The following is a 26326-nucleotide window of genomic DNA, read 5'->3' as shown; positions in this document are numbered from 1 at the left end:
AGGAACCACAGTTCAAATTGCCAACATCCACTGGATCATGGAAAAAGCAAGAGAGTTCCAGAAAAACATCTACTTCTGCTTTATTGACTATGCTAAAGCCTTTGACTGTGTTGATCACAATAAACTGTGAAAAATTCTGAAAGAGATGGGAATACCAGACCACCTGATCTGCCTCTTGAGAAATTTGTATGCAGGTCAGGAAGCAACAGTTAGAACTGGACATGGAACAACAGACTGGTTCCAAATAGGAAAAGGAGTATGTCAAGGCTGTATATTGCCACCCTGCTTATTTAACTTATATGCAGAGCACATCATGAGAAATGCTGGACTGGAAGAAACACAAAGCTGGAATCAAGACTGCCAGGAGAAATATCAATAACCTCAGATATGCAGATGACACCACCCTTATGGCAGAAAGTGAAGAGGAACTCAAAAGCCTCTTGATGAAAGTGAAAGTGGAGAGTGAAAAAGTTGGCTTAAAGCTCAACATTCAGAAAACGAAGATCATGGCATCCGGTCCCACCACTTCATGGGAAATAGATGGGGAAACAGTGTCAGACTTTATTTTTCTGGGCTCCAAAATCACTGCAGATGGTGACTGCAGCCATGAAATTAAAAGACGCTTACTCCTTGGAAGGAAAGTTATGACCAACCTAGATAGCATATTCAAAAGCAGAGACATTACTTTGCCAACAAAGGTCTGCCTAGTCAAGGCTATGGTTTTTCCTGTGGTCATGTATGGATGTGAGAGTTGGACTGTGAAGAAGGCTGAGCGCCGAAGAATTGATGCTTTTGAACTGTGTTGTTGGAGAAGACTCTTGAGAGTCCCTTGGACTGCAAGGAGATCCAACCAGTCCATTCTGAAGGAGATCAGCCCTGGGATTTCTTTGGAAGGAATGATGCTAAAGCTGAAACTCCAGTACTTTGGCCACCTCATGTGAAGAGTTGACTCATTGGAAAAGACTCTGATGCTGGGAGGGATTGGGGGCAGGAGGAGAAGGGGACGACAGAGGATGAGATGGCTGGATGGCATCACTGACTCCATGGACGTGAGTCTGAGTGAACTCCGGGAGTTGGTGATGGACAGGGAGGCCTGGCGTGCTGCGCTTCATGGGGTCGCAAGGAGTCGGACACGACTGAGCGCCTGATCTGATCTGATATACACACCCTCTGTCTGTCCCAGCTCCAGACCGGGCTCCCTGTATCATACTGCAGCTTCTCACTAGCCATCTGTTTCACGCATGATCGTGTATATATGTCAATGCTGTTTTCCCAATTTGCCCCATCCTCTGCTTTCCTTGCCACAAGATCATTCTCTACATCCGTGTCTCCATTTCTTGCATGCAAATAGGTTCAACAGTACTCTATTTCTAGATTCCATATATATGTTTTAATATACGTTATTTGTTTCATTTCACCCTAGGTTCATCCACCTCTCTACAACAGACTCAAATTTGTTCCATTTTATTTTCCAGCAAAGGTCCATCTAGTCAAGGCTATGGTTTTTCCAGTGGTCATGTATGGATGTGAGAGTTGGACTGTGAAGAAAGCTGAGCACCGAAGAATTGATGCTTTTGAGCTGTGGTGTTGGAACTCTTGAGAGTTCCTTGGACTGCAAGGAGATCCAACCAGTCCATCCTAAAGGAGATCAGTCCTGGGTGTTCATTGGAAGGACTGATGCTAAAGCTGAAACTCCAATACTTTGGCCAGCTGATGCAAAGAGTTGACTCATTTGAAAAGACCCTGATGCTGGGAGGGATTGGGGGCAGGAGGATAAGGGGATTACAGAGAATGAGATGGCTGGATGGCATCACCGACTCAATGGAGATGAGTTTGGGTGAACTCCGGGAGCTGGTGATGGACAGGGAGGCCTGGTGTGCTGCGATTCACGGGGTCACAAAGAGTTGGACACGACTGAGTGATTGAACTGAACTGAACTGATGGTTGAGCAATATTTCAATCCTCTTCATCCATTCATCTGTTGATGGACATCTAGGTTGATTCCATGTCCTGGCTCTTGTAAATAGTGCTGAAATGAACACTGGGGCACATGTGCCTTTTTGAATTGTGGTTTTCTCAGGGTATATGTACAGTAGTAGGATTGCTTGGCGATATGGTAGATTTATTCTTAAGTTTTTTATGGAATCTCCATACTGTTCTCCACAATGGCTATATAAGTTTGTATTTCCACCAACAGTGCAGGAGGATTCCCTTTTCTCCACATCTTCTCCAGCATTTATTTGTAGAATTTTTAATGATGGTCATTCTGATTGGTGTCAGATGATACCTCATTTTAGTTTTGACTTGCATTTCTCTACTAATGAGTGATCTTGTGCATCATTTCATGTGTTTATTGGCCCTCTGTATGTCTTCCATGGAGAAATGTCTGTATGTCTTCTGTCAATTTTTTTATTGAATTATTTGTTTTTCTGATATTGAGCTGCATGCATGTATATTTTGTATATATTTGGCGGATTAATCCATTGTCAGTGGCTTTGTTTACAATTATTTTCTCCCAATCTGAAGGTTGTGTTTTCACCTTATTTATAGTCTCCTTTGCTGTGCAAAAGCGTTTAAGTATAATTAGGTCCCATTTGTTTATCTTTGTTATTGTTTCCACTACTCTAGGAGGTGGGTCAGATAGGATCCTGCTGTGATTTATGTCAAAGAGTATCAGTTCAGTTCAGTTGCTCAGTCGTGTCTAACTCTTTGCGAGGCCAGGCCTCCCTGTCCATCACCAACTCCCGGAGTTTACTCAGACTCATGTCCATTGAGTCTGTGATGCCATCCAACCATCTCATCCTCTGTAATCCCCTTCTCCTCCAGCTTTCAATCTTTCCCAGCATCAGGGTCTTTTCAAACACCCGTGTTTTCTTCTAAGAGCTTCATGTGGTGGTTTAGTTGCTCAGTCATGTCCAACTCTTGCAACCCCATAGACTGTAGTCTGCCAGGCTCCTCTGTCTAGGATTTCCCAGGCAAGAATACTGGACTGGGTTACCATTTCCTTCTCCAGGGGATCTCTCTGGCCCAGGTATTGAACCCAGGTTTTATACTTTATGGTATTACACTTAAGTTGTTAATCCAGTCTGAGTTTATTATTTTCATATGGTGTTAAGAAGTATTCTAATTTCATTGTTTTACATGTAGCTCTCCAGTTTTCCCAGCGCCACTTGTTGAAGAGGCTAGCTTTTCTCCACTGTATATTCTTGCATCCTTTCTCAAAGATAAGGTACACACATATGTGTGGGTTTATCTCTAGGTTATATATATTTTTCCATTGGTCCATATTTCTGTTTTTGTGCCAATACCATACTGTCTTGATGACTGTAGCTTTGTAGTAGAGTCTGAAGTCAGGCTGATTTCTCCAATCTGTTTTTCTTTCAGAAAGATTGCTTTGGCTATTTGGGGTCTTTTGTGATTCCACACAAATTGTAAAATGTTTTTGTTCTAGTTCTATGAAAACACCATTGATAATTTGATAGAGATTGCATTGAATATGCTGATTGCTTTAGGCAGTATAGTCATTTTCACAATATTGCTTCTTCCAACATAAGAACATATTATATCTCTCCATCTGTTCATGTTATATTTTATTTATCAGTGTCTTATAGTTTTCTGCATACAGGTCTTTTGTTACTTTATGTAGGTTTACTCTGAGATATTTTATTCTTTTTGTTACAATGATGAATGGGATTCTTTCCTTACTTTCCCTTTCTTATTTTTCAATGTTAGTGTTTAAGATTACAAGGGGTTTTTGTGTATTAATTTTATATCCTGAGCCTTTGCTGTATTCATTGATTTGTTCTAGGGATTTTCTGGTGGCCTTTTTTGGGTTTTCTATGTATAGTATCCTGGAGAAGGCAATGGCACCCCACTCCAGTACTCTTGCCTGGAAAGTCCCATGGGCGGAAGAGCCTGGTGGGCTGCAGTCCATGGGGTCACTGAGGGTCGGACACGACTGAAGCGACTTAGCACCAGCAGCAGCAGCCTGTATAGTATCATGTCAGCTGCAAACAGTGACAGTTATATTTTTCTTCTCCAATCTGAATTTCTTTTATTTCTTTTTCTTCTCTGATTGCTGTGGCTAGGACTTTCAAAACTATGTGGAATAACAGTGGTGAAAGTGGGAAACTTTGTCCTCTTCCTGATCTTAGAGGAAATGATTTCAGTATGTAACCACCGAGAACAATGTTTGCAGTGGGTTTGTTGTATATGGCCTTTATTATATTGAGGTAATTGTTTCTATGTTGATTTTCTAGAGGGTTTTTTTTTTTTTAATCACAAATGAGTATTGAATTTTGTTGAAAGTTTCTCTTCATCTATTGAGATGATCTATGGTTTTTGTCTTTCAGTTTGTTAATATGGAGTATCACATTGATTGACTTGGGTATATTGAAAATCCTTGCATCCTTGGGAATAACCCCACTTGATCATGCTGGATGATCCTTTCATATGTTGTTAAATTCTGTTTGCTAGAATTTTGTTCAGGATTCTTACATCTATGTTCATCAGTGATACTAGCTTATAAGTTTATTTTTTTTGATGTCTTTATCTGGTTTTGCTATCAGAGTGATGGTGGCCTCATAGAATGAGTTCAGAGTTTTCTTCCATCTGTAATTTTTTGGAAGAGTTTGAGCAGGAAAGGTATTCAGTTCAGTCGCTCAGTCGTGTCTGATTCTTTGTGACCCCATGAATCACAGCAAGCCAGGCCTCCCTGTCCATCACCAACTCCCAGAGTTTACTCATACTCATGTCTATCGAATCAGTGATACCATCCAGCTATCTCATCCTCTGTCGTCCCCTTCTCCTCCTGCCCCAAGTCCCTCCCAGCATCAGGGTCTTTTCCAATGAGTCAACTCTTTGCATCAGCTGGCCAAAGTATTGGAGTTTCAGCTTTAGCATCAGTCCTTCCAATGAACACCCAGGACTGATCTCCTTTAGGATGGACTGGTTGGATCTCCATGCAGTCCAAGGGGCTCTCAAGAGTCTTCTCCAACACCACAGTTCAAAAGCATCAATTCTTCGGTGCTCAGCTTTCTTTATAGTCCAACTCTCGCATTCATACATGACCACTGGAAAAACCATAGCCTTGACTAGACGGACCTTTGTTTACAAAGTAATGTCTCTGCATTTTAATATGCTACAACTTTCCTTCCAAGGAGTAAGCGTCTTCTAATGCCATGGCTGCAAAAAAAAAAAAAATAGTCTGACACTGTTTCCACTGTTTCCCCATACATTTCTCATGAAGTGATGGGACTAGATGTCATGATCTTCATTTTCTGAATGTTGAGCCAACTTTTTCACTCTCCACTTTCACTTTCATCAGGAGGCTTTTTAGTTCCGCTTCACTTTCTGCCATAAGGGTGGTGTCATCTGCATATCTGAGGTTATTGATATTTCTCCCAGCAATCTTGATTTCAGCTTGTGTTTCTTCCAGCCCAGAGTTTCTCATGATGTACTCTGCATATAAGTTAAATAAACAGGGTGACAATATACAGCCTTGACGTACTCCTTTTCCTATTTGGAACCAGTCTGTTGTTCCATGTCCAGTTCTAACTGTTGCTTCCTGACCTGCATACAGGTTTCTCAAGAGGCAGGTCAGGTGGTCTGGTATTCCCATCTCTTTCAGAATTTCCCACAGTTTATTGTGATCCACACAGTCAAAGGTTTTGGCATAGTCAATAAAGCAGAAATAGATGTTTTTCTGGAACTCTCTTGCTTTTTTGATGATCCAGCAGATGTTGGCAATTTGATCTCTGGTTCCTCTGCCTTTTCTAAAATACTGCTATATAACTGGAGATACTGGCATGAAATGCCCAACGATCTGCCAATGACCAATTCCTGGATGACAAAAGCTTCTGCTCCATCTATGTCTCATTAAGCAATGTTTTTATCTCATTCTAGTGCCTTTCATCAGTGGCACTAGTGCTTCCTTCAAGTATTGAGAGCTAATCAATTACATATTCTTCTCTCATTTCATCAACTACTACACTTATTTTTATTGAAAAAAGGAATTTTTTCTGACCCTATATATGTGAAATCATACTGTTTGTATGCATGGCTCCATTCTTAACTTGTTGTTTACAATATTGCTTCCAAGAAAGTATGTGTTTCAAGAAAAATAGAGACTCTTTTTTAGTACAGAAAAATAATTTCCAAGGCAAAAAAACACTTGCCTAGAAATTTAGACGCTTCTCCTACAGCATGAGGAGAAAACAAATTCCTCCCCTGTCACTCTTCCTAGACAGCTCATTTTCACTGTCACAGATTGTGCTCATTTTCTGAGAGAAAGCCAGCCACTCCTTTGCATACAACTAGGTATACACGCTAAATGACAACTTGCAGGTCACAAGTATTCATGAGTCACAGCTTTAAAATACATGATATGCAGATGACACCACCCTTATGGCAGAAAGTGAAGAGGAACTCAAAAGCCTCTTGATGAAAGTGAAAGTGGAGAGTGAAAAAGTTGGCTTAAAGCTCAACATTCAGAAAACGAAGATCATGGCATCTGGTCCCACCACTTCATGGGAAATAGATGGGGAAACAGTGGAAACAGTGTCAGACTTTATTTTTCTGGGCTCCAAAATCACTACAGATGGTGACTACAGCCATGAAATTAAAAGACGATTACTCCTTGGAAGGAAAGTTATGACCAACCTAGATAGCATATTCAAAAGCAGAGACATTACTTTGCCAACAAAGGTCTGCCTAGTCAAGGCTATGGTTTTTCCTGTGGTCATGTATGGATGTGAGAGTTGGACTGTGAAGAAGGCTGAGCGCCAAAGAATTGATGCTTTTGAACTGTGGTGTTGGAGAAGACTCTTGAGAGTCCCTTGGACTGCAAGGAGATCCAACTAGTCCATTCTGAAGGAGATCAGCCCTGGGATTTCTTTGGAAGGAATGATGCTGAAGCTGAAACTCCAGTACTTTGGCCACCTCATGCGAAGAGTTGACTCATTTGAAAAGACCCTGATGCTGGCAGGCATTGGGGGCAGGAGGATAAGGGGACGACAAAGGATGAGATGGCTGGATGGCATCACTGACTCGATGGACATGAGTCTCAGTGAACTCTGGGAGTTGGTGATGGACAGGGAGGCCTGGCGTGCTGCGATTCATGGGGTCGCAAAGAGTCGGACACAACTGAGCGACTGATCTGATCTGATCTGAAATATAACTGATCCCAAAATTTGCTTTAAAACATTTTAGATGAGAAAATATGGGGAGATAAACTCAGTGTGTGGAAGGGAACAAGCTCAACTGGATTTGTGATGTGTTATTTGCTTAAACACATGAAACAGCACAGCATAATGTTAAGCTCTGATGAAATTAGATGATACGATAGATGAAGGATAATATTACACTCAATAGTTTTCCATTTTGAAATATTTCACTCATTAAAAAAAAAAGACCTAAGGATTAATAGATTATAGACAAAAGTTGTTGTTCAGTCACTAAGTCTTGTCCGACTCTTTGTGACCCTGTGAACTGCAGCATGCTAGACTTCTCTGTCCTTCAGTATCTCCTGAAATTTGCTCAAACTCATGTCCTTTAAGTTGGTGATGCCATCCAACCATCTCATCTTGTCACGCCCTTATCTTCCTGCCCTCAGTCTTTCCCAGAATAAAGATCTTTTCCAACGTGTCATCTCTTTGCATCAGGCAGCCAAAGTATTAAAGCTTCAGCTTCAGCATCAGTCCTTCCAATGAGTATTCAGGGTTGATTTCCTTTAGCATTACCTGGTCTAATCTCTTTCCTGTCCTAGGGACTCTCAAGAGTCTTCTCCAGCACCACAATTCAAAAGCATCCATCCTCTGGTACTCAGCCTTCTTTGTGGTCCAACTCTCACATCAGTACATGACTACTGGAAAAACCATAGCTTTGACTCTACAGACTATTATCAGCAAAGTGATGTCTCTGCTTTCTAATATGTTTTCTAGGTTTGTTGTAACTTTCCTTCCAAGGACCAAGTATCTTTTAATTTCATGGCTGCAGTCACCGTCCAAATTGATTTTGGAGCCCAAGAAAATAAAACATTACTGCTCCCACTTTTCCATTTCTATTAAAATATAAAAACTGAGAAGCCACTAAAAAAAAAATCCAAAAGTTAATCTATTAAGTGTGGGGAGTTCCTCATTGTAGCCAGCTGGAAGTACAATGGTGGAGCTCCTATCCACGTTTTCTTCTCATGTTCTTCCAGCTCCTTATAAAACCTTCACTCCCTGAGTGACTTCAAAATCACCAGCAGCATCCTTCTTTGTTTTCTCATCCTTTCATTCATACAACTGATAACTTGTTTAATGCCTAGAAATATAAGATCAAGTGCAAGGGAACAGAGATGAAAGATCCAAGAATCCTGTCTCCCTCCTTGTCTTCCTCGATAAGGTCATGCACACAAATAAGTTTTAAAATATATAGTAGAAACATTGAGAGATATTGGTTTGGGAACAAATATTGTCCAGTAACAGAGATTAGAAAGGATTACACAGAAAGAAAGGACTTTGATGAATGGATAGAATTTGAATGCTTCATTTTCCAAAATCCCTTTCCTACTAACCTACCCACAGTAAGCAAAAAGTCAATCTTTGTCTAGAGTAGACTAGAAGTGGCTAATAAATGACACTGGTGTGAAGCAGTGAGTGTGGTCTTAGGAAAAACACACACATAGTGATACATGTGCATCTGCACGATCCCCATGTGAAAACAGGGTCCTTCCTATTAAAGTCTTGACCAGTTGGAGCAATGGACTAAATCAAACACAAAGAAATGCAAGGTTCCACTCCAGGGGCCAGTACAGAGGGGTAGGGATAGGGTCTAAAAAATAGCACATGCTAAAGTACTCAGGGTCCCAGTCAAGGATAAAATCTACAAGAATCAATAACACCATGTGGCCAAAGTGCTTTCTAATACATTAAATTTTTATAAGTAACACATTTTCATGACCCAAAAATCAATATTCATGCAAAAAATGTATACTTAGAAGTGTTACTCCAATTTCTGTGTTAATTTATCATGGCCCACTTCAAAGATTTCCAGGTAAATCATTTTTTTTAAGTCCTTTCAGTGTTTCTTAAGCCCAGTACAGGTAATATTAATACACACACACACACACACATTCTCATTTCTCCGTTTTTGTTAAAAAGAAAAAAAAAAGGCCTTCATCGTTCTTCACCTGACGTTTTTCATTTTATTTTATATCCTGGCAATCTTTCCATAAAGGTATGTAGGACTTCCTCATTTCTTTTCCAGCTGCACAGTGTCTCCATTTGTGTATATGTCACAGATTATTGTGGTGGTTTTACATATGGCTGCAAAATTCTTTGACACTCATCTACACTTGAGTTAGATTTGAAGTCTATATTTCTTCACCTTACATGCAGGTGACTTATAACTGTTTTGACCAATTAAGTGTGGCAGAAGTGACTTCTTAGACTAGGTCATAAAAGATGTATGTCTTCCATGAAGCCCAGCTTATTTTCAGGCATGTCTGGTAGATTTAAAAATAACCTATGTTCTCATTAGAGACTGTCAGTAAATGGAAATACTACTTTTGTTGTGCAAGGCATTGCACAAAGCTTTCTATGTAGAGAACCAGAACAGGATCCCTGAATTCTGTAAATCTGGAAAATAGTTTTCTTATAAATTTAAAAAATAATTTTGTATTAACTGGTAGAACCTATACAGCTCAGTAGAGATCAGTGTTTATTTGGGAAATTCCTATGTGTGTGTATGTGTTCGTTGCTTAGTCATGGCCGACTCTTTGCAACCCCATAGACTGCAGCCCACAAGGCCCCTCTGTCCATTGGATTCTCCAGGCAAGAACACTTGAGTGGGTTGCCATTTCCTTCTTCAAAAGGAACTATAAAAAGAAAGAAAGTAATGTCGCTCAATCGTGTCTGACTCTTTGCAACCCCATGGACTGTAGCCTACCTGGCTCCTCCATCCATGGAATTTTCCAGGCAAGAGTACTGGAGTGGGTTGCCATTTCCTTCTCTGGGAAATTCCTATGCTCTAGGATTAATAACCACTCAGGTGTTGGTGAAAGTCTCTTATTTTAAGTCTGTTCACTATCATTTCTAAGTATTGCTTTTCCTCTGGATGGTGAATCTTAGCACTTTAATCTCTGAAATTTTAAAACTTCACCTGTTCAGATGCAACTATTAGAAGCTTTCTGTATACAGGTTTTAAATTTGTATTATGGATATGCAAAGCTTAAATATCTCAACTTGACAAAGCATGGGAGGAAAAGAGATTTTTCCACTGCCTTTAGAAATACATGCTTTGAATCAAATGCTCTAATGGTCATATGGCACATACAAATACTTTCTACAGAAGAAAAAATATCATATGCTAGTTGGCCTTCTGATGCTTAAAAGAGCTATGTAGCACTCCTTAATGCTCAATATATTGTCTTTGCAATTTTCAAAAGTATACTGGAAGAAATAGTAATTTTAGTTAAAAAGGGACATTGGCAGTGAAAGAGTGAAGTAAAAACAAAGATAATAACCAGTCCCTTGGACAGCAAGGAGACCAAATCAGTCAATCCTAAAGGAAATTAATCCTAAATATTCACTGGAAGGACTGATACTGAAGCTGAAGCTCCAGTGCTTTGGCCACCTGATGTCAAGAACCGACTCATTAGAAAAAACCCTGATGCTGGGAAAGACTGAAGCCAGGAGGAGAAGGGGACAACAGAGGATGAGATGATTGGATGGCATCACTGACTCAACTCAATGGACATGAGTTTGAGCAAGCTCCAGGAGATGGTGATGGACAGGGAGGCCTGGTGTGCTGCAGTCCATGGGGTCGCAAAGAGTCGGACACGACTGAGCAACTGAACAATGACAATATTTTAAAGTTATAGATATTTTTATCTTAGGTATATCTAGATTCCTTACCAAGAACAATTATGTCATGAGATGAAAAAGCAAAAGGGAACACATTGTACTACTTCTTCTCAAGTGAAAACGGAGGCCTAGAGTTGTAAAGTAACTACTCTGAGGTCACAGCTATTAACTGGCTGAAAGATTTCAAAAGTGTCAGGTCCCTGTAGGCCAAACTACACCCGGTGGCGAAGGCAATGGCACCCCACTCCAGAACTCTTGCCTGGCAAATCCCATGGATGGAGGAGCCTCGTGGGCTGCAGTCCATGGGGTCGCTAAGAGTAGGACACGACTGAGCGACTTCACTTTCACTTTTCACTTTCCTTCATTGGAGAAGGAAATGGCAACCCACTCCAGTATCCTTGCCTGGAAAATCCCATGGATGCAGGAGCCTGCTGGGCTACAGTCCACGGGGTCACAAAGAGTCGGACACTGAGCGACTTCACTTTCATGCATTGGAGAAGGAAATGGCAACCCACTCCAGTGTTATTGCCTGGAGAATCCCAGGGGCGGGGGAGCCTGGTGGGCTGCCATCTATGGGGTCGCACAGAGTCGGACACGACTGAAGCGACTTAGCAGCAGCAGCAGCAGCACAGCCGGTGGCAGATTATCTCAGGCTACTCAGGAATTCAGTTACACAATGCCTGAGGAACTTACCTGAAGACCAGGAAGAGGAGACACATTTTTCATTTATTTTTTACATATTTATTTGTATTCTTTCGGAGAAAAAGAAATTCACTTTATAATAGGAAAAGGAAAAAATCTAGGGACATGCCAAAGCAACACAAACTCTGATGCACTCTCCACCCAACCTCAAAAAAAGAAAAGTAGAAATTCTCTCAAAAGAACAGAGCAGCAGGCAGAATGCATTCCCTTTTAAAATTGATTAAAGGGTTGTCATTCTTAGGTTGTACAATATCTCTTCATCCTTATAAAAAGGAAACTTGTAACAGCTGAGCATAAAGCTGTATTCAGGGTTGTCGGCTTTCCTCCAAAGTGGAAGGCTTAGGGTTTCCACTGATCACTTCCCAGACAGATGCTTACTGCTCTGAAATATAGTTGTGAACATACATCCTGCTATGAGTCTCCTCTCTAACATCTGTATATATCTATCTAACATCTGTATCCATCTGGCAAATCTTGCAAGATTTTAACAGAATGCTGTATCCTAAAAGTCTGACATTTCTGAAGAGTATGAAGAATCCTTGGGAATAGATGAGAAGCTGAAAATATCATCTCCCACTACAGCAAAGCCTTACCATACATCTAATAGGTAACTGTTGAATGAAATGTATTTCTCAGGCCTGATCTCTCCCCAGATTCCAGACTTGCATATCCAACTGCATACTGGACACTTTCAATAGAATGATGACTGAAGGTATTTCACACTCAACTTGTCTGAAACAAAATATTTATTTCCACTGTCCTTCTTTCTTCTCATCCCCCTCCACACACCAAACTCTTTCAGTTTTCCCACTTTAGAAAAAAAGTACATTTTTTACCTAGCTTTTTAGCTCAGTTTTGGACATGTGTGATTCCTTTCTTTCCACTGATTCAATCCTTCACCAAGTCCTGCTGCTCTTTGCTTAAAATATGTCTTGAATCTAACCATATTTTACTGCTTCCATCACCTCTACCTTGGTTCAGAGCACCATTACCTCTTGCCTATTTCACTCCAACAGCCTCCTGATTAGTTTCATGTCTTATTAGCCTCTTCTCATTCCCTGCCCTCCCCCCCAATAATTCATTCTCTAAACATCAACCAGGATGATCTACTTAAAGCTAAAACATTTCACATTTCATGTCTCTCATTTGCTTCAAAATTTCCATGGCTTCCATTACCCTGAGCACACAGTCCCGTCTCTGATGGTGGCCAACAAAGCTGCCATGAAACCTATTACCCGCCATCTGCCTCTACAAGGATGAAGTCCTAGCCCCTGTAGTTGCTGACTTTCAGCACGCCCTGAAAGGAGGTCAGGGAGGCGATCAGGAATGAGGCATTCTGTATTTGGGGGACAAACTGGCAGAACAGGCCTTTAGAGAGGTAGGTATTCTCAAGAGAAGATTTTACGAGCACATTTTCTTGCATCTTTTTTTTAAACAGATGATTTTATTGATTTCATTTATTTTTCTTTTTTGACTGTGCTGCATTTTTGTTGCTCTAGTTGTGGCAAATGGGTGCTACCCTCTAGTCGCTGTGTGGGGGCTTCTTGCTGTGGAGGCCCCTCTTGTTGTGGAACACGGACTCTGGGGGCACAGGCTTCAGCAGCTGTGGGGCCTAGGCTCTAGGGCAGATGCTCAGTGGTTGTGGTGCATGGGCTGAGTTGCTCCAAGACATGCGGGATCTTCCCAGCACGTGAGATCTGGGATCTTCCTGCCCCGGGGACTGAACCTGTGCCTCCTGTACTGCAAGGCAGATCCTCTACCACTGAGACACTAGGGAAAGCCCTTGCATCTTCTCATATCTAGAAAAAGACTAAAATCAGTAATGGAGAGACTTCTGCTCCTCATGACTAGCAGCAACATTCTGCCAAAAGGAGTGCTTCGCTGCACGCACACCCCTTTCACTAAAATCACATATGTGGGACTGCTCCCTTACCTCTCTGGAGCAGTTCCTCAGGGCTATCTGAGGGGCTGTCTCCCAGGCTATGTTCCCCATTTAGCCCCAAAGAAAGCTTAACTCATAACTTTCACTTTTTGCATTTTTTCATCAACAAAGCTCTCCTGGTGTATGCTAGCCTAGACCCATAACACTTTCTACCATACTTCCCCCAAGTCACTACACTAGGAACAACTGTCCTCTGCTTTAAAACAGAATGTTTTGTGCCCGTTGTTCCAGCTGCCTGACACACTCCTCCCTTAATCTTCCAACGACTGATCTCAATTTCTTTTTCAGGTGTCTGAGCAATGGTCATCTCTGAGATACCTTTTCTGAACACATTGCCTGAAATACTCCCCACACGGCCAGTTAACTATCCTCATGATACTTAATTCTCTTCAGTTTCTGGAACTGTAAAGCTTAGCAAAGGCATTTGTCATGTTACACTGAAATGTAAGCTCCTTGTCATCTGGATCTGTGTAACAGGTGCTCAAATATTTGAAATGGTTGAATGAAATATGCCTTGATTAATGTTTTCAAGATGTTTGGTAGAGCCAGGAGGCTATGCGGGCATTATAAAATGGAATAAAAGAATCATGGAGCTTTATTCATGGAGCCTGCTGAATAGGATTATAACAGAAAAGGATTATAATAGGAAACAGGCTTGCCAGAATATTGGAAACCTGGAAGAAGATATACTTCAGTAATGTTTGGGCTCTATTTTCCCTTCATAAGGATATGGTCTCAGTGAAGCAGATTTTGATTCAAGAACTGTTCTGTACAAGCAGAGCACAGGGACCTATATTCAATATCTTGTTAAAATTATAATGGAAAAGAATCTTAAAATTATATATATATACATATGCTGCTAAGTCGCTTCAGTCATGTCCAACTCTGTGCGACCCCATAGATGGCAGCCCACCAGGCTCCCCTGTCCCTAGGATTCTCCAGGCAAGAGCACTGGAGTGGGTTGCCATTTCCTTCTCCAATGCATGAAAGTGAAAAGTGAAAGTGGAGTTGCGCAGTCGTGTCCGACTTTTTGCGACCCCGTGGACTGCAGCCCACCAGGCTCCTTCATCCATGGGATTTTCCAGGCAATATATATATATAACTGAATCACTTGCCTATACACCTGAAACAACATTGTAAATCAACTATATTTCAGTAAAAAAACAAACAAAAAAAGAATTATTGGGGAAAAAAATCTCCTTAAATGGAGGATGAGCTTCAGCACAGCACAAAATCAAGCTTTCCTACCTTCTCAGTATCACAGCAGATACACACCCTTACTGGGAGCTTCAGGTAGCTGCTGTTAAATATGCTGCATCTATTTCCCCTCATGGTGACAACTGGTTTCTAGTGGGTTTTCAGAAACCTTGGCAAATAAAATGAGAATTTAATTTAATCTTACAGGAGGTAAGTGTAGGTCTCTGGGTCGACCTTATCTGTTCCTGCCAATCCACAGCCAACCTTAAACTCTGCAAGGATGCAAGGTTCAGAAACTTAAGACTGTCCCAAGAGATTACAGAATGCTAGCTCAGTGCAATGGACTGAATGTTGTGATCCCCTCACCATTCATATGTTGGATCCTACCCACCTCCAATATGATGGTATTAGGAGGTGGGAACTTTGGGAGATAATTAGGTCACGAGAATGGAGATCTCATGACTGAGACTGGTGTTCTTCTGAAAAGAACCCAAGAGAGCTTTCTTGCCCTCTTTCTGCCACAGTGAGGATACAAGGAGAGGTTGGGGGCTCTGCAACCCAGAAGAGAGCTCTCACTAGACACCGAATCTGCTGGATCCTCCACCCTGGACTTTCCAGACTCCAGAACTGTGAGAAATAAATGTTTGCTGTTTAAGCCATCCAGTCCATGGTATTCTGTTATAACAGCCTGAATCAAGGCACTCTACAGCGTCTAGTGAAACTCTAGCCTAGTGTAGGACGTAGCTCTAAGTGAAATAAACTTTGCCCCACTGTAAAGACGTTGAAGTGAGGAACCATTTTCACTTAGATTTCTTCAGGGAGAGGACTTAAGAGAACCACTAAAATATACCTTCCTTATTGTACAATTTCTAAGTAAGATGTACAAAGGCTCATATTAAATAACTTATCTCTCCAACCAGGAGTCAATTTATTTTCTAGTCACTGAAAACATTTCCTCAAGCAACTATGAATTTATACACTTTTTAAAGAGAAACAAGGTGAAAAGGAAATGTCAATGCCTTCTAAAATGTTTCATAGGTAATCTAAGCTTGTTTTCACAATAAAGGAGTATTAACCTCTTTATTGAAGTTGATTTGAGGTAATTTTATGATTAAAATAAATGTAATTAGCATATTACATTAGATGGAAATGAACAGTTCCTCAGTTCTCTTAAAAAGGATTTGCATATAAACATATCTAAACAATTCTCAACAAGGTCACTGATAACTTTCATGACACTAAATTCAAATGACATTTTTTAGATTATATCTGTTTGTCCTTTCTTGTAGCTTTTGACATGTTTGATCATTCCCTTTTTGAAGTGTTTTCTTCTCCTTGATTCTGTAAGAGTACAGTCTCCTGGTTTTCACCCTACGTCACTGGAAGAAACTTATCAGCCTTTTTGCAGGTTCATCTTAATGTAACTGGTCATTGAATGTGGGAGTTTCTCAAAGCTTTGTCCAAGGCTCTCTCCTCTTCTCATGTTGTTCTTTCTCTCTAAGTGGGCTCAGATAAAGCTTCCAACTTTTAAACATTTTGGTACACAGAGAAAATGAAAATCTTTGTATAGATACTCAAAGCTGGAGGCCACTGGCCTAAAGGCTTCTGCTACTCCACAGATAGAGGATAATTAACATCTTAACACATGTATGTTCTATCTCATCACAATCTGTGTGGATCTGGGCAACTCTAAATTAAGATCCATGTATTTGGCTATCACCAATATGTGACACAATTTTATATTTTCAGCCCAGTCCTCATTATTAGCCCTGCACCCCTAGATCCAATTGCCTATGTGAGATCTTTTTTTGGATATTGGAAAGTACTTTAAATACATCATGTCTAAAACTAAGCTCATGATTTGTGTTCTTCAAAACTTGGTCCTCTTCTGGTATTCTCTATGTCTCAGTGTAAGCATACCAGGCTGTACAAGCCAGAGTTCTAGGAAATAGCCTGACACTTCCTTCTCATTCCTACATTTAATCTATCATCAGCCCCACGTCAGCAATCCCTAATGTCTTCTTATCTCTCCACCTCTACCACTACCTGAGTCCAGGTTATCATCATGGCATCCAGTCCCATGACTTCGTGGCAAATAGATGGGGAAAAAACAGAAACAGACTTTATTTTCTTGGGCTCCAAAATCACTGTGGTTGGTGACTGCAGCCATGAAATTAAAAGACACTTGCTCCTTGGAAGAAAAACTATGACAAACCTAGATGGCGTATTACAAAGCAAAGACATTACTTTAAAGGCAAATGTCTGTATAGTTGAAGCTATGATTTTTCCAGTAGTCATGCATGGATGTGAAGTTGGACCATAAAGAAGGCTGAGTACAGAAGAATTGTTGCTTTTGAACTGTGGTGTTGGAGAGGACTCTCAAGAGTCCCTTGGACTGCAAGGATACCAAATGAGTCAATTCTAAAGGAAATCAACTCTTAATACTGGAAGGATCGATGCTGAAGCTGAAGCTCCAATACTTTGGCCACCTGAAGAGAAGAGCTGACTCACTGGAAAAGACCCTGATGCTGGGAAAGATTGAGGGCAGGAGGAGAAGGGGACCACAGAGGATGAGATGGTTGGATGGCATCACTGACTCAATGGACATGAGTCTGCGCAAGCTCCAGGAGAGGGTGAAGGACAGGGAAGCCTGGCACGCTGCAGTCCGTGGGGTCGCAAAGAGCCGGACACAACTGAGTGATGGAACAACAAACGCTACAGGAGAAGAGCAAAGTAATACCTCCAGGAGGAATGAAGAGTCTGAGCCAAAGCAGAAACAATGCCGAGTTGCGGATGTGTCTGGTAGTGAAAGTAAACTCCGACGCTACCACAAACAATACTGCATAGGAACTGGAATGTTAGATCCATGAGTCAAGGTAAATTGGACGTGGTCAAACAGGAGATGGCAAGAGTGAACACTGACTTTTTTAAACTCAGTGAACTAAAATGAACCAGAATGGGCGTATTTAATTCAGATGATTGTTATATCTATGACCATGGGCAAGAATCCCTTAAAAGAAATGGAGTATCCTTCATAGTCAACAAAAGACTCTAAATGCAGTACTTGGATCCAAACTCAAAAATGACAGAATGATTTCAGTTCATATCCAAGGTAAAAAACTCAACATCACAGTAATCCAACTCTATGCCTGAAGCACTAATGAAGATGAAGCTGAAGTTGAACGGTTCTATGAAGACCTACAACACATTTTAGAACTAAAGGAAAAAAGATGCCCTTTGAAACACCGGGGACTAGAATGAAAAAGCAGGAAGTTAAGAGATATCTGGAGTAACAGGCAAGTTTGGCCTTGGAGTACAGAACGAAGCAGGGCATAGGCTAACAGAGTTTTGCCAAGAAAACACTCGTCACAGCAAACACCCTCTTCCAACAACACAAGAGAAGACTACATGTGGACATCACCAGATGGTCAATATCAAAATCTGACTGATTATATTCTTTGCAGCTGAAGATGAGAATCTCTATAGAGTCAGCAAAAACAAAACCAGGAGCTGACTGTAGCTCAGATCATGAACTCCTTATTGCCAAATTCAGACTAAATTGAAGAAAGTAGGGAAAACCACTAGGCAATTAAATCATGAACTAAGTCAAATCCCTTATAATTATACAGCGGATGTGACAAATAGGTTCAAGGGATCAGATTTGATAGACAGTGTGTCAGAAGAACTAGGGACAGACGTTCGTAACATTGTACAGGAGGTGGTGATAAAAACCATCCCCAAGAAAAAGAAATGCAAAAAGGCAAAATGGTTTTCTGAGAAGGCCTTATATATAGCTGAGAAAAGTAGAGAAGCAAAAGGCAAAGGAGAAAAGAAAAGATATACCCATCTGAATGCAGAGTTTCAAAGAATAGCAAGGAGAGAGAGTCTTCCTAAGCGAACAATGCAAAGAAATAGAGGAAAACAACAGAATGGGAAAGACTAGAGATCTCTTCAAGAAAATTAGAGATATCAAGGGAATATTTCATGCAAAGATGGGCACAATAAAGGACAGAAATAGCATGGACCTAACAGAAGCAGAAGAGTTTAAGAAGAGGTGGCAAGAATACTCAGAATCTAACTATACAAAACAGGTTTTAATGACCCAGATAACCATGATAGTGTGGTCACTCACCTAGAGCCACAGACATCCTGGAATGTGAAGTCAAGTGGGCCTTCAAAAGCACTACTATGAACAAAGCTAGTAGAGCTATTTCAAATCCTAAAAGATGATGCTGTTAAAGTGCTACACTCAATGTGCCAGCAAACTTGGAAAACTCAGCAGTGGCCACAGGACTGGAAAGGGTCAGATTTAATTCTAATCCCAAAGAAGGGCAATGCCAAAAAATGTTCAAACTACCATGCAGTTGCACTCCATTCACATGCTATCAAGGTAATGCTAAAAATCCTTCAAGCCTGACATCAACTATATATGAACTGAGAACTTCCAGATGTACAAGCTGGATTTAGAAAAAGCAGAGGAACCAGAGATCAAATTGCAAACATCCATGGATCATAGAAAAAGCAAGAGAGTTCCAGAAAAACATCTACTTCTGCTTCACTGACTACACTAAAGTCTTTGACTGTGTGGATCACAACAAACTGGCTTAAAGAGACGGGAATACCAGACCACCTTACCTGCCTTTTGAGAAACCTGTATGCAACTCAAGGAAGTAATAGTTAGAACTGGACATGGAACAACAGACTGATTCAAAATGGGGAAAGCAGTACGTCAAGGCTGTATAATATCACCCTGCTTATTTAACTGATATGCAGAGTACATCACGCGAAATGCTGGACTTGAGGAACTCAAGCTAGAATCAAGATTGTTGGAAGAAATATCAATAACCTCAGATATGCAGATGATACCACCCTTATGGCAGAAAGCAAAGAGGAACTAAAGAGCCTCTTGATGAAAGTGAAAGAGTAGAGTGAAAACCTGGCTTAAAACTCAACATTCAGAAAACTAAAATCATGGCATCCAGGCCCATAAGTTCATGGCTAATGGATGGGGAAAAAATGGAAACAATGACAGACTTTACTTTCTTGGGCTCCAAAATCACTGTGGACAATGACTGCAGCCATGAAATTAGAACGCACTTGCTCCTTGGAAGAAAAGCTACGAGAAGCCTAGACAGTGTAGCAAGGACATCACTTTGCCGACCAAAGTCCATCTAGTCAAAACTATGCTTTTTCTTGTAGGCATGTATGGATGTGAAAATTGGACCCTAAAGAAGGCTGAACAGAAAAGAATTGATGCTTTTGAACTGTGGTGTTGGAGAAGGCTCTTGAGAGTCCCTTGGACAGCAAAGAGATCAAACGAGTCAATCCTAAAGGAAATCAACCCTGAATATTCATTGGAAGGACTGATGTTGAAGCTGAAACTCCAATACTGTGGTTACCTAATGCAAAGTACTGACTCATTTGAAAAGACCCTGATGCTGGGAAAGATTGAGGGCAGGAGGAGAAGGGACAACAGAGGATGAGATGGTTGGATGGCATCACCAATTCAATGGACATCAGTCTGAGCAAACTCCAGGAGATAGTGAAGGACAGGGAGGCCTGGCGAGCTGCAGTCCACGGGGTTGCAGATAGTCGGATACAACTGAGCTTCTGAACAACAGCAAAGCAAAAGCTAGAAGACTTCTTGTGGCCTAGTCTCCAGTCATCCAGGTCTCTATTACAATATTCTGTGGCCTAAAAGCAATCACAATATCAGTCCAGATTCAAAGAGAAGAACTATTCTAGGAGTTGAATATCAAAAAGCATAGTTCTTAGGAGAGGAGGAAAGTCTTTGGAGAACATGAACCACAGCACCCTCTCTCCTCCCATTCTGCATTTCATCTCCTATTGCTGTTTCTGCTTTCACCACACTGGCCTTCTCTCTGGTCCTGGTACTCACCATCCTCTATCCTGCTACAGGCTTTTGCACACACCCCCCCCTTTTTTTTTTTTGCTTAGAGTGTTCTTTTGATCCCCAGTTTGACAAATGAACTACTGTTCAGTTTTCATACCTAAATCAAGTCTGACGAAAGCCTTTCCTAATCAGGCTAAATCTTTTCATGATATCTTCTATACTCTCAGGGCATGGGATATATTTTTAGCACTGTCCTCTTCCCCACTGCACTTTGTATTTGTCTGAATGACTATGTAATTTTTGTCTTAATATCCCCCACTAACCTGGAAGAAGAGCCATGTCTGTTTTTTCCTTTCTTACCACAAAGCCTGGCTAGTAGTCCAGTATTTATTTTCTGAATAAATAACAAACAGAAATAAACTACACAAATGAAATATCTCTGCATAACAAAGTACCCTTTTCCCTACAGAATTATAGTGAAGTAGATAATCACATTCCCATATTCCATGCATAAATAATTAGACAACCCAAATATAAACCATTTTTCACAGATGACGTCTCATGAATTTAGATGTCATATTCATTTGCCACATCCTATCTATAAAATTAGCAGATGTATAAAGAAAGCAAGTACATATAGCTAAACTGAATAAGTTTTGCGGTATGTTTCTAATCTCCTTTCAAATGAGGCTAAAACTCTTTGACTTTAATTTCTATGATTTAAAAAAAGCAGAAAAGTATACCAAATGGAGAGGTGATTTCCTACTCTACACAGGAATCCAGTACTGATAGCAAAGACCACTAGAAGCATTCTACTTAGAAACCCAGGGGGATTTGATACACAAGTGAAACGAGACCCAAATACGAACTGCCTCTCACAATATTATCAATAAAAAAGTGAAAGTGTCAGTCGCTCAGTCATGTCTGACTTTTTGTGACCCCGTGGACTGTAGCCTGCCAGCTCCTCTGTCCAGGGAATTCTCCTGGCAATAATACTGTAGTGGGTAGCCACTCCCTTCTCCAGAGGATCTTCCTGACCCAAGGATTGATCCTGTGTCTCCTGCACTGCAGGCAGACTCTTTACCATCTGAGCCATAACTTGTCTACAAGTAAACATTCTATCAAGTTTCTATTTGAAATGAAATATTTCATCTTCTGGTGGGATCTCACATCCCTGTTCTTAGAAAGTTACACAAAGGGTGGAAGGTTAAATTGGAGGAAATATTCACTGTGCTTAGTCATTCAGCTGTGTCCGACTCTTTGTGACCCCCATGGACTGTAGCGCACCAGGCTCCTCTGTCCATGAGGATTCTCCAGGCAAGAATACTGGAGTGCATTGCCATGCCTTCCTCCGGGAATCAAACTCAGGTCTCCCGCATTGCAAGCAGATCTTTTATCATCTGAGCCACCAGGGAAGCCAAATATTCACTAGTTATGGCTATTAACCCACCTATAACTACCCAGACTTTAAACATTTTTTTTTGTAGAAGTGGTTAGTAGCTGTAATATTCACTAGTTATGGCTTTTAACCACTTCTACAAAAATTTTTTTAAAGTCTGGATAATTATAGATGGTAATTATCATAAGCCAAAGTTCTTTATCAAAAAGTACGTTTTATTTCTGGTCTTTTGAATCCCAAGCCTCTCAACTCTGATTGATGTCAACTACTGAAAATATTTGGCCTAGTGAAAGACTGTTTCTTGCAATCGGAAGTGATTCAACCACGTTTGTACTTATGCTTTCTCCACATTACAGTGTGGATTCCGTGACGGCATGAATTCGGTTAGTTTTGTTTACCTAGAGCAATCTCTGGCACATGGTCCTGACCAATGAATTACTGAATGAGTGACTAGCACTGGTCTTCTAGAATCAGATCCTATGTATTTCGCAAAATATTTATCAATATTCTTATTTGTTATTTATTAAGAAAAAATATTTTGCCAAAAATTAAAAAAAAAAAAAAGCCTTTTACTTATCATTTATGCTTCTTGCTTCCTGGGTATTATGCCATATAAAATTAGTGTTTCTAATTATCTAACTCGTCTCAATGACCAGTTAAGAAAAAAATTCTACAATAGGTGAAAAGAGCGTTTGGCTAAGTCAATTGTTAAGAACAAGACAACAAGCCCGAACTGGAATCACTTATGTAGACCTGGGTTCAACCTCTGGGTCAGGAAGATCCCCTGGAGAAGGAAATGGCAACCCACTCTTACCTGGAAAATCCCATGGTCAGAGCAGCCTGGTAGGTTACAGTCCATCAAAAAGAGTCGGACACGGCTGAGTGACTTCACTTTCACCTTTCACCTTTCATGCTTCTCCCAGAAATGAAATGTTAACCTAATCAATCAGGAATCTCCTGATCAGCACTAGTGAGACAACCTGCCTGATAGAGACCTGCCATCCTTTAAAGAAAAGTGACCTTGCCACAATCAATCCACTTTTTGCTAGTATAATTTCCCTGTCCCACTGCCTTTTGCCTATATCAGTCTTTAAACTTTGTATGGATAGCTCTCTGGAGTTCCTTTCTATATGCTAGATGGGAGGCTGCCTGATTCATGAATCAATAAATGAAGCCAATAAGACTTTAAAAATTTACTCAGTTGAATTTTATAACACATTGAATTTCTTTGATTGTTAAAAGTTTTCTGGAATAAAACTTCATTTTCTTAGTGCCTTAGCTGGAACTTTTACCTTAGTGTGTGATTTCAGAAGTCTTATCAGATTAAACAACTGCATGGCAAATGATAAAGAAATCTACAAGCAGATCCATGAGTATGACCATTTTTGTGGGATGATTTAGCTACTATTTGACTAAAAATTAAAAAAAAAAGATGCCAGATAGAAGGCATGAAAATCTGTTATAAAACAGTTTCTTAAATCTAAACTCTGTCTCTCAATAAACTGTCAAATATTTTCTTAAAAAGGTGACTTGATAAGTTGAAACAGTCATTAATAAGTGTTTAAACCTAATGGAGACTATAAAATTTAGATAATAGTAAATATATTAACATCAAATTTGCCCAGTAAAGGAAATTCCCCCAAGTGGTCCTCTAACACATCTTTAATGCTGGCCAACAAACATGACTTGCGGGTTTTCAGTGTGTGAGTATCTGTACAGTTCACACCTTATTTCTCAACTCATCAATCACACTAAATTATTCACAACTAAACATCTTTTTCCTTTGTCCTGCTTCTTGTTAAGTGTGGATTAAGAACTAGATTGCTGTTCTTAAAGTTATACAGTGCTAAACAGAAATTTTAAATACTCGACAAGTTCAACTTGCTCTACAGCTGCTCCAATTTCAGACTTGAACTTAGAAAAAGTTGTGTTACAAGAAACATGATCCACTCACATTTTCAAAAGCATTATTGTGTGCTTCCTTAAACCTCTCACATTTATCCAAAAAAGAGAGATACACAACCTACATTTGCAAGAGCCATATTTGACCAATCTTTTCACTAGTCTAAGTGTTTTTTCAGTCTAGCCTTCCATTTCCTATAACCCCTGACTCTGCTTTCCAGTTATCTTTAACTCCTGACTCCGCCTTATTTCTACTACAGGCTTAGAACAAGGATAGTTACTGGAATAATTGAATGGTTTGCTAAATAGATTCCCCCTCATTTTCTTCAGATCCCACTGCCATCAAATCTTTCTTGATTCCACCTTGAGAAAAGAAATAAAGAGAAATATGCAATGTTATAGAGTCCATTTCAGTCTTAGATATGCATCAAAAATATTCCATCTTGCCTTCTATTCCTTTGCATTTACGACTCAAATTAACACATACTCCTTACAAGCAGGAGTAATAAGGACAGAGGTTTCAGATATATTAGTAACGTCCATTCCTTTTGGTAAGGCAACTCCCTGATTGAACGGAGTATGGTAGAAGATGCATATTTTTTCAAACTAAGCCCTTTCAAGGACAGACGCCAAGGTTGAGCAGTACTCCCGGCTTCTCGGCCACCCAAAGGAACTGTGAATGACTACGGAAGATCTGCACCAAATCATCCAGATGCAGTTCAGGAGCTGCTGTGAAACAGCAAAGCCCAGCCTGGGAAATTCATGTCACATCCCGTACGTGGGTCAGAAGTGGCGAAGTACAGACACACAGAGCAGTGGATAAGACAGGGTGCACACGCACACATCCCATACCGGTGGGGAGGAAGGGGCGAAACACACATACACACACACCCCCCAAACTACACCCCGAGAAAGCCCCTGGGGGGCCTCCCGGGCAGGCGGGCTCCCCTTCAGGGGGCACCGCCAGCCTCCGTCTTTCCCAGCCTCCGCCTCCCAAATCGCGGTCTATTGAACGTCCGAGGCTTCTCCCCTGTGAAGTGGAGAGGTGCACGCCGGCCTTACCTCGGGGGCTGCTGTCCTGGAGGTACGGGGGCGCCGTGGGAGTGACACTCCCCGAGTGGGACGCGGACAGCAGCGGCGAGCGCTCGTCCACGCCGTCAGCAGCCATGACTGCGGCAGAGGCGGCCGCGCAGGCCGAGTCCGCGGCCCCTGGAGGCGGTGTCGGCGCCGCGGCCGCTCGGAGGACCGGGCTGTGTCACACGGTAGGAGGCGGCGGGGCGGGGCGGGGAACTGGGGGCGGAGGAGGGCGGGGTGCGGAGAGGGGAGGGCCCACTGGGGAAGACCGCGAGGGAAAGGGGCCAAGTCACCGAAAGCACCGAGGAGCTAATGGAGGCAAGGGCTACCAAAACCTCAGAGGAGCCGAGTGGGATGCAAGGGTCACCAAAAACACAGAGGAGCTAATGGGATGGAAGGGTCAGCAAAACCTCAGAGAAGCAAGTGGGATGGAAGGGCTACCAAAAGCAGAGGAGCTAAGTAGGATGCAAGGGCTACCAAAACTTCAGAGGAGCCGAGTGGGATGCAAGGGTCACCAAAAACACAGAGGAGCCAAGTGGGATGGAAGGGTCACCAAAACCTCACAGGAGCTAAGTGGGATGCAAGGGTACGACTCTTTCCTCTTTGTACTTGACTTTTCCTTGGCTAAGGAGAAAGAAGGGGAAAGAGGAAGCCTGTATGGGGATAAAAAGGCCTGTGGCTTGATGACAGGAAAACTACAGCCAGCACAAATCCACGTTTAACTCCTCCAGGGCGGAAAGAGGAGTTCTTTGCTGTCAAACTTGCTGCGGTTATCTGAAGAGACCATATTTAACCCTAAGAAAGCTTAGGGTTATGAATTCCTTCTCGAGGGCTGCTGGTTTTGTCGGGAAATCATTTTTCAACCTCTGATAGCTAAGAGGAAGTAGATTTTTGGAGTATCAGTGCCATTCCCTGCTTTTCCTTGTTAATTTTTAAATATGTTTGGCGCTCTAGTAACAGTACCTTATGGAGACGATGCATAGTGTGTTGGCTTTTACAAGTTTCATTTTACAAAATGGATTGTCATGTTAGTTTTGTTTTTGTACTGTATTGTCGCTGACACACATATGATAATAAGTTTATGAATAATGCAAGACAAAACTGTTTTCTTTAGCTAGTGGTTTAAAATAATCTGTCACATGTAAAAGAGAGCATAGAAAACAAGTTAGGTCACAATTCTCATCTTGCTTGTTTTCTTTTTCTTTTCTTATTTTGGTGGCTCACTAGAATGGCTTTAAATCAAAGTTTTGACCATGCCCAGATTAAAAAAAAATGCAATGGGAAAATAGTCATCATCTCAAACCAATAATTTTTCTGCAACAGTTCTGAGTCATTCATCACATATTTATCACGTGGTCACTGGTCTGCAAAGATGAGTAGGGCATGGCCTTCATCTTCAAGATGCCCAT

The 26326-nt window shown here is 41.2% G+C and overlaps 1 protein-coding gene across 1 annotated transcript in view; it reads right to left on the bottom strand.

The window, feature by feature from the left end:
• Positions 1 to 25088, bottom strand: part of PIP4P2 (phosphatidylinositol-4,5-bisphosphate 4-phosphatase 2) — a 73910-nt gene extending 48822 nt beyond the window's left edge. Inside the window, exon 1 of the mRNA XM_027561588.1 lies at positions 24906 to 25088. Within this exon, the coding sequence (XP_027417389.1) occupies positions 24906 to 25011 (106 nt within the window). The 5' untranslated portion in view covers positions 25012 to 25088. The remainder of the gene's footprint in view (positions 1 to 24905) is intronic.
• Positions 25089 to 26326: the final 1238 nt, after the last annotated feature.

Source organism: Bos indicus x Bos taurus, chromosome 14, assembly GCF_003369695.1.
Source record: "Bos indicus x Bos taurus breed Angus x Brahman F1 hybrid chromosome 14, Bos_hybrid_MaternalHap_v2.0, whole genome shotgun sequence".
NCBI classification, from domain to species: domain Eukaryota; kingdom Metazoa; phylum Chordata; class Mammalia; order Artiodactyla; family Bovidae; genus Bos; species Bos indicus x Bos taurus.
Note: the sequence above shows the minus strand (reverse complement) of the source record. Positions and strands in the feature narration are given on the sequence as shown.